Raw genomic sequence first — 13331 nt, 5'->3', positions numbered from 1 at the left:
TAGTAAAACATTCGTGCACAACTCCGAAGACAGTAATTGCAGCCATACAACATTCTGCAGCATCAACACCACATAAATTGAGACTGTGGGTTGCACAAGGCGAGTAATCAGCATTCGAGTTTTTGTCGAGAATGTGACGTAGTGCTCCGTTGTAAGCTCCTTTCATATTGGGGCCTTTATCGTGCCCTTGTACACGACAATCTTCAATCAAATATGGCAAATTAGATCAGCGATTCTCTGACCAGTTTTTTGGTTACAATTCACGAAAGCCAAAAACAGTTCTTGAATTGTAAAATTTTTTTCTTTCGAATTGAAATGGATTTAGCGCAAAATGAACGTAGTCAACGTTACTAGCATCAGACAAAGCATCAACGATAATAGCAAAATACTTGGCTTTCTTGCCTTGATCTAATATAGTTTCCCTCACGTGCTTTGCACAAATTTCTATAAACTCGTTATGAATGTCTGGGGAAAGATAGTGAACTTGTAAACGTTTGTGCTGCTGTTGTGAAATCCTAACCTTCTCCAAATGATCTCTAAGTATCAGGTCATATTGGCTTATGAGATCTTAGATGCCCAAAAATGTCCATCGTTTCGTTCACCAAAATATATACTTTCGCCTTTGAAAGCCACGCCTCTTTCACCCAAAAATAAAATAGTGTCCAAAATTCCATATAAAATTTCTTTCCACTTTTGAGTTTCAGTGATTAGCTGGTCATTCATAAGTGTATCAATTGTAGCCTCCTTTTGAATTCGATTTTGTAGAGATCGCCATTGAATATAATATTTAATGTGATCTTGAGTACTTTCGTGTGCTGGCAGTTTATCGTATAGCTTCTTCCATACCAGGAATTCGAATATCCGCAGAACAAATTTTATGTCGATTTAAAGTATTGGTGCTTAACAGACGACATGGTAGGCAATAAAAAACATTGCTACTGGCACTCCACACTGACCAGTCACGCTCCACGTTCTCTCCATTTGGCAAGATTCTGTTTAACAACGAGGTAGGAAATGCCTCGTCATGACAATCATGTGGAAAAATAACAGGACACTTTTGATGACCTCGACGAATTATTTCGTTGACTTCTTCAGATCGCAAAAACTCATTATTCACGGTATCGATATCGAAGTCGTTTAAATAATCTGGACTTTGATACAGAGTTCGTGGTATTGTTGGAAGACCTTTTGAAGATGAACCTTCATCAGTGTCACCACGAAAACTTTATGATTTCGGATTCATGTAAACATACATTTTTGTTTGATGTTTTTATTGTCTCCTCAGGCTCAGGCAAAAAATCATTATAAATATTCGTTAAAATTTGCACATGGAACAACTAAAGACTCTCTTGAATAAAAAAAAATATCTTACTACCTCTAAATCGCGGGCACCCTGAGAAACACATTTTTGTTTGATGTTTTTATTGTCTCCTCAGGCAAAAAATCATTATCAATATCCGTTGCTTTCGAAATTCGGCTTAAAATTTGCACATGGAACAACTAAAAACTTTCCTGAACTAAAAAAAATTTCTTCGTACCTCCAAATCGCGGGCCCCCTGAGAAACTCCGGGCCCGGGGAAATCCCCCACCCACCTCCCTCTCGTCAGGCGTGCTCGTAGCAAACTGGTGGTTTTAACAGCTGAATTCAGTAAGCTGTCTCTAGTCGCTATTACCCACTCAGCATTTAGATGATTAAATTTTGAATTTCCCTACATATAAATACAATTTGATTACTCTTTCTGACTAAATAATGAGTTATCATACAATTGAACAAAATAAATAATCAAATATGCATACTTTTGATGATCAAAAACTGAAAAGCATTTTTCGATCACTTTTTGGAATCATTTTTGAACTCGTTTTATGATTAAATTTTAATATTTCATAAAAACCACCAAAAAAATAATCAAATATGCTTACCTTTGATGATCAAAAACTGAATATAGTTTTTCAATCACATTTGGGAATCATATTTGAATCAAATGTGTTTACTTCAGGTGATCAAAAATTTATAATAATTTTTCAATCAGCTTTCTGAATATTTTCTGACTATATTTGCTGACTGAATAATGAGTTTTGTACTTTACTTTTCATTGAAAATCTTATTTTTTTTCACATACACACATTTTTTCAATCATGAAGTTCAGAAAAAATATGTATATAAAATTTTTATTATTAAGACATTTTTCAAAACAATGTAATGCAAATGCTGCTCGTGCCCGAAGATTTCCCCAACCATTTCTCCACCTTCGGCTTCCCAGAAAATACATAATAGCTGGACAATACAAAAGTTGGGAGCTATTTGACCAGGTAAGTGAAACTCTCTTGACATATGTACCTGGATATGTCTTCAACATCCCGTGCCGTATCGTATTTTAAAATATTGACGATCATACCTGATGCTGGATGTTGTAGTCGCAGGTGTATATAGGTCAAGTTTTTTTGCGAGTGACCTGTGGTTCAAATAGCTCACTTCCGCATGATTTCTTCCCCTGACGAAATAAGATTATTATGTAGTATCTATTTGGAATGAGATATGAAGAATAAATGCATCATAATCGCATTCAAAAATGATTTAAAAATCTCAACCAAAACGATTGAAATATGTTCACGAATATGATCAGAAAATGACTCTGAAAAGTAGTCAAATATTACTCTAAAACAATTAAAGCTCAATTTTACAATGATATCAAATATGAATAAAAAGCGTTTCGAAACATGAATCACAAATGATTATTCAAGAATAATCACATTTATGGTACATTTTTCTCCCGACGATACGTTAATTTTCGAACAGAAAATGCTTTTAAATTTGAACGTTTTTAATCACCTTGGGGTATGATATTTGAATATTTTTTGATCAAAATTTTCAAAAAATGCTGGCTGTGTAGAGACTATTTGGGGTGAAAATCACTTTTGAGACAATTTGCCATTCTGTAAGCTGTCTCGCGTCTCCAGCCTCACAAAAGCAATCACTAATTTGTGAGCTGGGCCGATGCAGATCACAGACATTAAAATTCCAGCAAAAGTATGAAAATTATTTGCGAAAAACGCTTTAAATATGTTTTTTTATTCCGCCTTGCCCAGCATAGAAAAAATTAAAAAAAAAAAACAGAAAATACTTAAAAAACATATATGGCGCATCTGCTTTTTTTTTTTTTTTTGTATTGTTCGTGCAAATCGTGAAATCTGCAGATCCTAGTCGTTTCGTCGGAGTGGTCGTGCGGGCCATCCTCGGCTCAACTGCAATTTGTCTGGCTTTTTTAGTTGAGCCGAAAATTTAAATAGGCCTCACGGTTGGCTTTGTGCTTCCTTCTGGCTTTTCGGCGGGGTTGGGAGATGCAGTGCTTCACTGACCTGGAGTCAGATGGCGGTTGTGCAGTCCTAACAAGAATCAGTGAATTTATAATTGATCGCATATTGAAATATTGAAATTTAAAACCTGGCGTGGGCCACATAAAACCAACTTGCTTTACATATAACGGATCATAACGGGACAGTGATTAGCACATGGCAACAGGCCATTATTGGAAATTAAGAAAACTCTCGGAATTATAACGCAACTAATGGAACAAATTACGGCTTATAAAAGACAATTGATTGCATATATACTTTATGCTGAATAAGCAGCTCGTGTTACAAACTATGCAATACTCAATGCATACCTACATCAAACTGCATTTTTGATTGCAAAAATTAAATTTCACTTTTTGTGAACTTCGATAAATAAATTTGACAAATTGAATATAACCTGGCGTTGTGCCATTGAGATACCAATCTCAATTGAAATTACGAACAATTACAAAAATTTATAATTCATAGCTACTACACGTGGTTCTGGCCTCTATGGTATTACCATTGTGTACTAGTTGTGGAAAAATAAATATTAAAAACTTTACGTTTGTGACTGGCGTGGGGCCATGTAAAAATCTATTGAATTGAAAATACTGTTGGAATATAAACTGGTTTTATGAGGATCTTAAGAAGCCCTACCACAGAAATTATATTTTAAAAAAAATAAAAATAAAGGAAAATCTCAAATTTAGAGACTTGAGATGAGACTGAATTACAGAATTCAGCCGTTATTATAATTTATACTCTTTGCCGTCATCTTTGGTTAGTCCCCTTAAGTTTGTGCTACAAAATTTGTTCGGAGCGCAGATCGTTAAGTTGACAGTACTGACTATCAAATGTTGTCTCAAATGATAGCCAGTGTTCTGGTATGGTTGTTGGTTTTTAACAAATAAATAAATTGATTAATTTGCAATTGTTGCATTTGATACATTTTTTGCTTGCAAATTGATACATTTTTTCTAAGCTCTCGGTAATACTGTTGAACAGCGAGTCTAAAGGCCGCGGTACAATAACATTTTCAGATAGATGCGTTTAACACAAGCTTTACATTCCAATAGCCGTGTTTTTTTTCACACGCGTATACGTTTACGTTTGCGCGTGAAAAAAACGCCTATCCTCGCTTAGATAATGCTTAGGAGACCCATCTATTGACTGTGGTTAAATAACTACAGCTACAGCACAGGGTGTACCGAAAAGCGGAGACACAACCCTCTGATGGTCATAAGGTATAACATATAGCTGAATCAGTTGCGATGTGGACACACATAGAATACATAGAATTAGTGTAGAGGGTGAAACAAAGACACTTATTTCAGTTACATCTGAGTATAATGCGTATTGAAATTTAGTAGGACAAATTTTATGCGCAGCAATTTCAGAGGTATATTTAAAGTTTGTCGCTTAGCAGTCCATATAAAGTTTAAGCGTAAACGTATATAGAACTAAAAAAAAAACACAGCTAATAACATCGCCACAATCAATCAAGATGCTACGTTTGTAAATATGAACTTCAGACTTGGTAATTGAAGTTTATTACGCCTTGCCCATTCACATACAAAATTTCGCGAAGCACATTCTCCCTATACAACAGAAATACTTGCTAACATATTTTGTGTTGTTGTTGTTGTTGTTGTTGTAGCAGTGCTTCGCCCCACCTAACAGCCGCGACCGTTCACAAATTGTCATCAATATCCTCTAACGGGAGTCCAAGGAAGCTTGCTGTTTCAACAGGGGTGGACCATAATGAAAGGGGTGTTAGACGCGTTGGTTCCACATTACAATTAAAGAGATGGTTGGTGTCATGTGGGGACACATTGCAAGCGGGGCATACATTTTTTATGTCGGGGTTGATTCTAGGCGGTGTTGGCTCATCAATCAGATTGGATGCCCAGGTTTCTGGGTATTGAACTGGAACTGTTTGTTTCTCTCCCTGATAGGGAGTATTCTCGCCTCATTATGTAGATGGTGTTCTGGGGACATAAGAAGGCAGCCCGTGGCGATTCTGAGAGCAGTATTTTGGCAGGCCTGTAGCTTCTTCCAGTGGGTAATTTTTAGGCTTGGCGACCATATAGGTGACGCGTAGCACGTAAACGGCTGGCCAATTGCTTTGTATGTAGTAATGAGCGTTTCTTTATCTTTTCCCCAGGTACTGCCAGCAAGGGATTTGAGGATTTTATTACGGCTCTGGATTCTCGGAACAATTGCGGCTGCGTGCTCACCAAAATGTAGATCCTGATCAAACGTCACACCCAAGATTTTTGGTAATTGGATGTTCAAAATGGTCGACATTTGGGACGTCCATGTTGTAAATAAGGTCGCGGAAGATTTAGTCAGTGATAATGCCAGGTTTGACGAGGCGAAAAAACAGGAGAGATCAGGGAGGTAGCCGTTTATTCTGTTGCAGAGCTCATCGATATGTGGGCCTGGGCCTGTGGCCATTATTGTGCAGTCATCGGCGTATGAAACGATAGTGACTCCTTCTGGTGGTGAAGGTAGCTTAGATATGTAGAAATTAAACAAAAGTGGGGTTAGGACACCACCCTGTTGCACCCCTTGTTTAATTCTTCTTGGTTTTGATGTTTCGTTTCTAAATTGCACCGATGCCTGCCGACCACCCAGATAATTTGCGGTCCACCTTTTAAGACATGGGGGAAGGGTATACCCTTCCAGGTCTTGCAGTAACGTGCCATGGTTGACCGTATCAAAAGCTTTTGATATTTTGCGTCGTATTCGATTGTTATATTGCAATTTTCAATTTCGAAAAATGTTAGAAATTTTACCAACCAGTGGGAAAAATAATTTCACTTGCAAAGTGTGCCAACAGCCTTAGCCAAAGCAAATGTCAAATTCTTCTTCTTATATCTATATATGACACTACTTTATTTTCTTGTATTTTATCTTTATTTTCAATACAATTCGGCCGGTTTTTCTTTATTTTTTCTGACAAATGAAAATTTTGTTTTTAGTTTGAAAATTTGGTGCATAAAAACAATTAAAATAAACTGTCTTGTGAAAAAGTGAACCATTAGAGACCGAAATAATTTTCGCGTGTTATTTGATGTAAGATGTAAAACATAAACAAAAACATGTCCAACTCACTAATTTTGGGGGAATAGTGGTCTCGCATTTTCATGATAGAAATGGTTTTTGTGTTTTGAATTTCCGATAAAGTTTCGTCAGTTTGTTTAGCTTGGAATCCAAGCAAAAATAAAGTAGTGTCATATAAGCTTTATGATTTCCTTGGAACAAAATTTGGAAGTTGGCTACTTTTCAATATCAGATGGCGCCAGTGTCGCTCATTCTACCGTTCTCCATGAAAATACGTGCAATCTACTCGTAATGCATAAGCTTGTAAACTCATCTATATGAAAAACTGCTTATGTGTCGGAGCTATAAGGCAAGACGAATCTATACTGTACTGAATTCGCCTTGGTTTTTAGCGTCCTGTTGTTTATTGACTGTTTTTCAATTATACAAAATATGGACGAAATAAGTGAATTATTAATAAATAAAGTACAAAATCACCCTTGCGTTTATGACGATCAACATACAGAGTATAAAAGTTTAAACGCTAAAGAGCAAGCATGGAAGAATATTGGAGATGAATTGAAATTGTCGCGTAAGTACCTATTTTTGCGATCAACGAAGTTGAAAGTCAAAAGATACTACCAACAAAATGCAAAATATGTTCAGCTTATTTAATTTATAGCTTTAAAAGCCAAAGCACGATGGAAGAACTTGCGTGACTCTTATGTGAAGTATAAAAATCAACTCAATAAAGTCAAAGATGCGGCAAGTCAAGAAGCGGTCAATAATCGTTTTGTGAAATGGAATGGACGCACAAATTTATCATTCTTAGATGAGATTCTTGCAAGACGTTCACAACCCTCCTCAGTACACGTACCTTTCAAAACAGAACACAAAGCAATAAAACCTACATTAAAGTATGCGAAAAGTTTACCATATGATAAAATAGCAAAAGCAGCAGCAAAACAAGTTCAACTCAATTCAAGTGTTAGGGCGAAAAGGAAAAGTCAGAGTAAACAACGCCGATCTCTACACTCGAACACTTCACCAAATAGGCGTGCAGAAAAAACCTATAAAAAGGAAATTCAACAAACTGGCGATAATACATTATCGGATGTGTTTGGCCGTAATGCGTCAAGTTCTGAAACGTCCCATCTTGAAGTATCTACCACGAATGGTATTGCTAATTCTGTTGTGGGGGCTGCTTCTAGAGATTACAATGTGCATACAAACCAAACGAAGCCAAATGATGCCAACTATTTTGTACACTACTTGGAGGACAAGAAAAAATATCCAAATGTTGTAGCTGTCGGAGGAGGTGTTGGGGAAGGTGCAGCTGGAGTTGATGCCATTGATCACTTGTTTAGTAGTTATGCGCAAACGTTTCGCACATTGCCTTTACGTCAGCAGGTTAACATTAAAGTAGAAATGGCAAAGTTATTTGCCATCGCCGAAATTGAAAGTCAACAATGAATAGGACACGCGTTTCCCAAGACAACCCGTGTACGATATATAAGTTTCTTTAATTTTATTGTTACATTATATGTATGTATTTTTAATTTATATGAGAATTTTTTTGCATATGATCTTATTTGCACTGTACTGAATACACGAAGGAAAAATCCACGTGCATTTTTCGTCTGTATAAACTTGGGGTGGAAGGTTGGTGTTGTCGGAAAAGCTATGAAACATGTAAGCTGAGTTGGTGCCGATAGTTTTTTTAGTATTTATTTAAAGTAGTATGTAAATTTTTATTTTTCATAAAATATACATATGTTATTTTCATGCTCATGGCGGCCATCGTGGTGTGATGGTAGCGTGCTCCGCCTACCACACCGTATGCCCTGGGTTCACACCCCGGGCAAAGCAACATCAAAATTTTAGAAATAAGGTTTTTCAATTAGAAGAAAATTTTTCTAACGGGGTCGCCCCTCGGCAGTGTTTGGCAAGCGCTCCGGGTGTATTTCTGCCATGAAAAGCTCTCAGTGAAAACTCATCTGCCTTGCAGATGCCGTTCGGAGTCGGCATAAAACATGTAGGTCCCGTCCGGCCAATTTGTAGGGAAAAGCAAGAGGAGCACGACGCAAATTGGAAGAGAAGCTCGGCCTTAGATCTCTTCGGAGGTTATCGCGCCTTACATTTATTTTTATATTTTTTTTATTTTCATGCTCAGTGAAGTTAAGCTTTTATGATTTATATAATTTGAATTACATAATCAAGGCCCAAACGATCGATATTGACACTCAAAATTTTTTCAAAAGAAGTTGGTTTGATCGAATCAACGAATTGCAAAACCAAATTGTGTAGTGGTGTTTTTTATTTTCATTTTCGCATTACGCAATTATTGCATACGTAAATACATGGATCACGTGGGATTTCTGGATTCATGTGCAAATTTAGAAGATAAAAACGTACTGTTCAAGCCAACCAGAAATTCGAAGACCGAATCAGTCACCAACCTTCCTTTTACTTTTATGTTATTTTTTATGATCTGGCGGATGTCATTGGTAGATCATTTGAAATCATGAAATGAAACGAGTCCACACTCGAAAGCTGAGATTTTTCTGAAGCATACTAATATTGACCTTTTCAGTTTTCTTTTTTATTTGAAATATATCATAAACAATACAACTGGATTTGTTTTGAGGAATAATATGAAGTCGTGGTGAAATGAACAGCTATAGATTATATATATATATATATATATATATATATATATATATATATATATATATATATATATATATATATATATATATATATATATATTCGAGGTCAAAGGTCGCAAAATTTAGTTTTTTTCGCATATATATTTTATACATTACATAAATATGAAAAGATGAGCATAACAGTTTAGCTCATAAAATAAGGGCTGTTTTTTTCATATAAGCTTTAAAAATGATCTGCCTTATAAACACAAATTTTGTTCCCAACAAATATTTTTACCGGACGGATAAGTCTTAAAGCTTACATGGAAGTCCCTAAACATTGAAACTAACAATAGTTGCTGAATTCGAGTATTAGAAGTTGTTATGGCAACAATAAGATCTAACACATAACATTGGTTTGGGTTTTAATTAATTCGCCACCTCTTGACCTTTCTTCGCTGACCATTGTAAATAGTTTGGTTGTGTCGCTGCTTCATATTCCTGCACCAAACAATCGACCACATCACGTGAATCATCCAGTTCAGACAAATCATCTTTGAATATATCTTCACGTCTGAATTGATCCAAGAAAGCGCCCCTCTTTTTAAGTTTATCATATTGACCAAGAGCACGTTCAAATAGTGAGCAAATACTTGTATGATTGGCAAGCATAAGGCCTGAAACACGGTGACTACTCTGTACGTAGGGTGAGGATCGTGATAATGCAACCTGTATGCTAGCGGGACCCCATGGAATGAATTGTGCCAATTTACGTTCTCGAATACGTTGTAGAGATTTGTGTACTTGAGTGGGATCTACTTCACCCTGAAATAATAAAATAATTAAAAGTTACGGCTATTCTCTTTATAGTAAAGAGGAAATCAATTGATCAATTTATACTGTTAGCGTGCAAAGCACCTATGCAAAAGTTATGTGCCTGATGCGTGGTGCATCAGCATCGATAACACCCAAACTCTTGCTGTTGTAGTCGTGTAGCCGTAAAAACACTCTGCAAGTATTAGAGAAGTGTTGCGGATGTATGCAGTTTTCTCCGACTAAGACTCCCCTACTACTACCTGTTGGTATTAGCGCGATAGCCTCGAGAACTATTTGTCTTGTCCCTCGAATCTTTGGGCCTGTCGTCTATTACGACAGGCCTAACCCACTGGGGCCAGCTGTTCGGCTTGCGCTCGTAGCCAGCACCGATTTGTCCCTACTGCAGCAATATCCCAGATACGATAGTCGGCATTGAACTATGTAGTTCAGAGTCCAATATCACCTCAAAACGAATTTCTAATTTTTGTAGCGTAGTTTGTCAGATTATTGTACTGTTTCGTTTAATCAAGGGACACTAATTTGGTGGCCGTGGTAGTGTTTTTGTTGATTCATTTTGAGTGAATGAAATCTAATGTAGCAGTAAGGTAGAAAGCGTTCCTTTTTTAAAAAACGGAGTGATGCGTTAATTTGGACCCCCAGCAGGTTACGGGGTGAGAATATACCCGCGGTAGGTATGCCTGTCGTAAGAGGCGACTAAAATACCAGATTCAAGGGGCTGTGGAGCGCAACCCTTTCAGGTTGCCAGCGCAATATATAGCTTCTCCAAACCCAATTGTCAACCTCACCTATCCGCATGGAACTTGGGGGTGGGGAGAGAGGTATGGCCTGAAGGTTTAATGTGGCCATATAAATCGTTCCCGAGATGGTCGGGCTAGCACCTTAATAGTGCTGTGTTACCGGAGCGTACCGGATCTGTATCCGGCAAAGGACCGTCACATCGATAACACTCCCCAAAGTCTTCGGGGAGAAACCTTATCGCTACAACAACAACAACAGCGTTAATTTGGCTCAACAGGTTAATCTCTTACCTACCCAGATTTTGCCCCTAACCTAGCCTATATTTATTTATAAATATACATTTGTCTGCATCAAATTCAAGCTTACTTGTATTATATTCAAAATGGAAATATAACAATGGTGGTTGGTTTTATCCGGCCCAGTTGAGACCATCATATTTTTGGGTTGTAACAGGCGACGCATTACATCTAATACTGTTGTTTTGCGAACATTAACAGTTTGCTACATAAAAAATTAAAAAATAATATTCAATTTGTCTCAAAACAATATCTTATAATTTAATCTTACATCATTATCGGTGGTTAGTGGCGTATAACCAGTCATCAGGAAATGTAATTGTGGTGTTGGTATTAAAGGTGCTGTTAATCCAATTAGATTATTATTCATATAAGAAGGATAACGCAAGGTCGTTGTACTAACAGACATTATGGTTGAAACCAATGTATTAATTTGTGTAAAACTTGGATTTTGTATATGTAAGCGATCAGTTGCTATACGATTAAGTGCAGTATTGTCTAATACCACCACACAATCAGCACAACTAGTCAGTCGGCGTAATGTTAACATTGAATTATATGGCTGGACGACAACGTCACTAATTTCATCCTGATTTGGAAAGACACTATAAGTTTGTATTAGCTTTTTTGGAAAACGATCTGATAAACGCTCCATTATATATGAACCCATGCCGGAACCAGTACCGCCAGCAATGGAGTGACATAGAACAAAACCTTCCAGTGAATCACTACCATCTGCTTCACGATCGATTATATCAAAAATTTCTTCTTGCAATTTTTCACCTTGACTATAGCCGGATGCCCAATTATTGCCAGCACCACCACCATGTTTGGACAAGTAAACATTCTCTGGATTATAAAGCTGCGAGAGCAAAACTAATTTTGTGTAATGACCGAAGCTAAATTTGTGATTCAATATACAAAAAAAACATACCTTTGCATATGGCGAGCTCATGATAGAGTGTATAACGCGTGGTTCCAAATCTAACAACACAGCTCGTGGTATATAATGATCATCGTCCGCTTGATAAAAGAAGACATCTTTGCGATCTACACCATCTGTGGCGAAATCCTCTAACACACCACTTGGTGATATGCCATGTTCAAGGCATAAGCGTTTCCAAAATTCAAAGCCAACTAAAATTGATATAGGCAGTAATAAATTGGTTATCCTTAGCAGTCCTTTGCACAAATTTTAATTTACGTATGTACTCACTTTGATTGCCACACTGGCCCAATTGTAATGTAATTATTTCACTAGGCATTATTCCGGTTTCTGCTTTTTTATGATATTAACATTGGTATATTTAGCTCACAATGTATTTAAGTGCAATTAGTGCAACTCAGCATTTGAACGTATGAAAATTTTAAATTTTATTGACAGAAGTTTTGTTAATACTTTGTTGTATTTGGTTTATTTGTTGCACTTTGCGGTGAAATCTATTTTAAAAAGCTGTCAGGCAAGGCGAATTCAGTAGTAGTATGGATTCGCCTTGGTTGTCAAGCCAACTTTCTTTTAACCCAAGGCGAATTCAGTTATCCCAACAGCTGATTGCTTCTTTTTGGTTATTTTCCATACAATCAAAGCAAAGAGGATAAATATTGTAAACTTTACCAAGTAGCCATTCAATTATATGGTTGGCTCATCTCATCAGCTGATTTTATTTATTTCATTGCATGGCCGATGGGATTGTCAAAAGGAGATGGCAAACTCAAAATGAAACCAACACATTAGCCGTGTTTTTTAACACGCGCGTATACGTTTCGTTTGCGCGTGTTAAAAAACGCCTATCTTCGCTTAGATAATGCTTAGGAGACCCATCTAGCGGCTGTGGTAAAACAACTAGCTACAGCAACAGGGTGTACCGAAAGCGGAGACGCAACGCTCTGATGGCCATAGGGTATAACATATAGCTGAATCAGTTGCGATGAATTGTGGACACACATATAATACATAGAATTAGTGTACAGGGTGAAACAAAGACACATATTTCAGTTACATCTGAGTATAATGCGTATTGAAATTTAGTAGGACAAAATTTATGCGCAGCAATTTCAGAGGTGTATTTATAGTTTGTCTCTTAGCAGTCAATATAAAGTTTAAGCGTAAACGGATATACGCGTGTTAAAAAACACGGCTATTGGCAGCATTTTCTTATGCATACAAAAACTGTTAATTTTATGTTTCCATTGAATACCATTCGCACCAACACCAATACACAGTTTTGACAATTTGAAAAGACATATTTTGTTATTGTACAGATGAGCCAACCCAAGACATATTAGCCATGTTTTTTTACACGCGTATACGTTTCGTTTCTGCGTTAAAAAAACGCCTATCGCTTAGATAATGCTTAGGAGACCCATCTAGCGGCTGTGGTTAAACAACTAGCTACAGCAACAGGGTGTACCGAAAAGCGGAGACACAGCG

The 13331-nt window shown here is 36.9% G+C and overlaps 2 protein-coding genes across 2 annotated transcripts; one reads left to right on the top strand and one right to left on the bottom strand.

The window, feature by feature from the left end:
* Positions 1–6764: 6764 nt before the first annotated feature.
* Positions 6765–8013, top strand: LOC137241963 (uncharacterized). Its single transcript, XM_067769334.1, has 2 exons — positions 6765–6973; positions 7064–8013. Exons 1-2 carry the CDS (start codon positions 6835–6837, stop codon positions 7852–7854), a joined length of 930 nt encoding a protein of 309 aa, XP_067625435.1. The 5' UTR covers positions 6765–6834; the 3' UTR covers positions 7855–8013.
* Positions 8014–9125: 1112 nt separating this feature from the next.
* Positions 9126–12677, bottom strand: gammaTub23C (gamma-Tubulin at 23C). The gene is made up of 5 exons (XM_067769333.1): positions 12117–12677; positions 11835–12037; positions 11172–11762; positions 10971–11105; positions 9126–9854 (listed from the first exon to the last, which is right to left on the bottom strand). Exons 1-5 carry the CDS (start codon positions 12163–12165, stop codon positions 9459–9461), a joined length of 1374 nt encoding a protein of 457 aa, XP_067625434.1. The 5' UTR covers positions 12166–12677; the 3' UTR covers positions 9126–9458.
* Positions 12678–13331: the final 654 nt, after the last annotated feature.

Source organism: Eurosta solidaginis, chromosome 2 (genome assembly GCF_040869045.1).
Source record: "Eurosta solidaginis isolate ZX-2024a chromosome 2, ASM4086904v1, whole genome shotgun sequence".
Lineage (NCBI taxonomy): Eukaryota > Metazoa > Arthropoda > Insecta > Diptera > Tephritidae > Eurosta > Eurosta solidaginis.
Note: the sequence above shows the minus strand (reverse complement) of the source record. Positions and strands in the feature narration are given on the sequence as shown.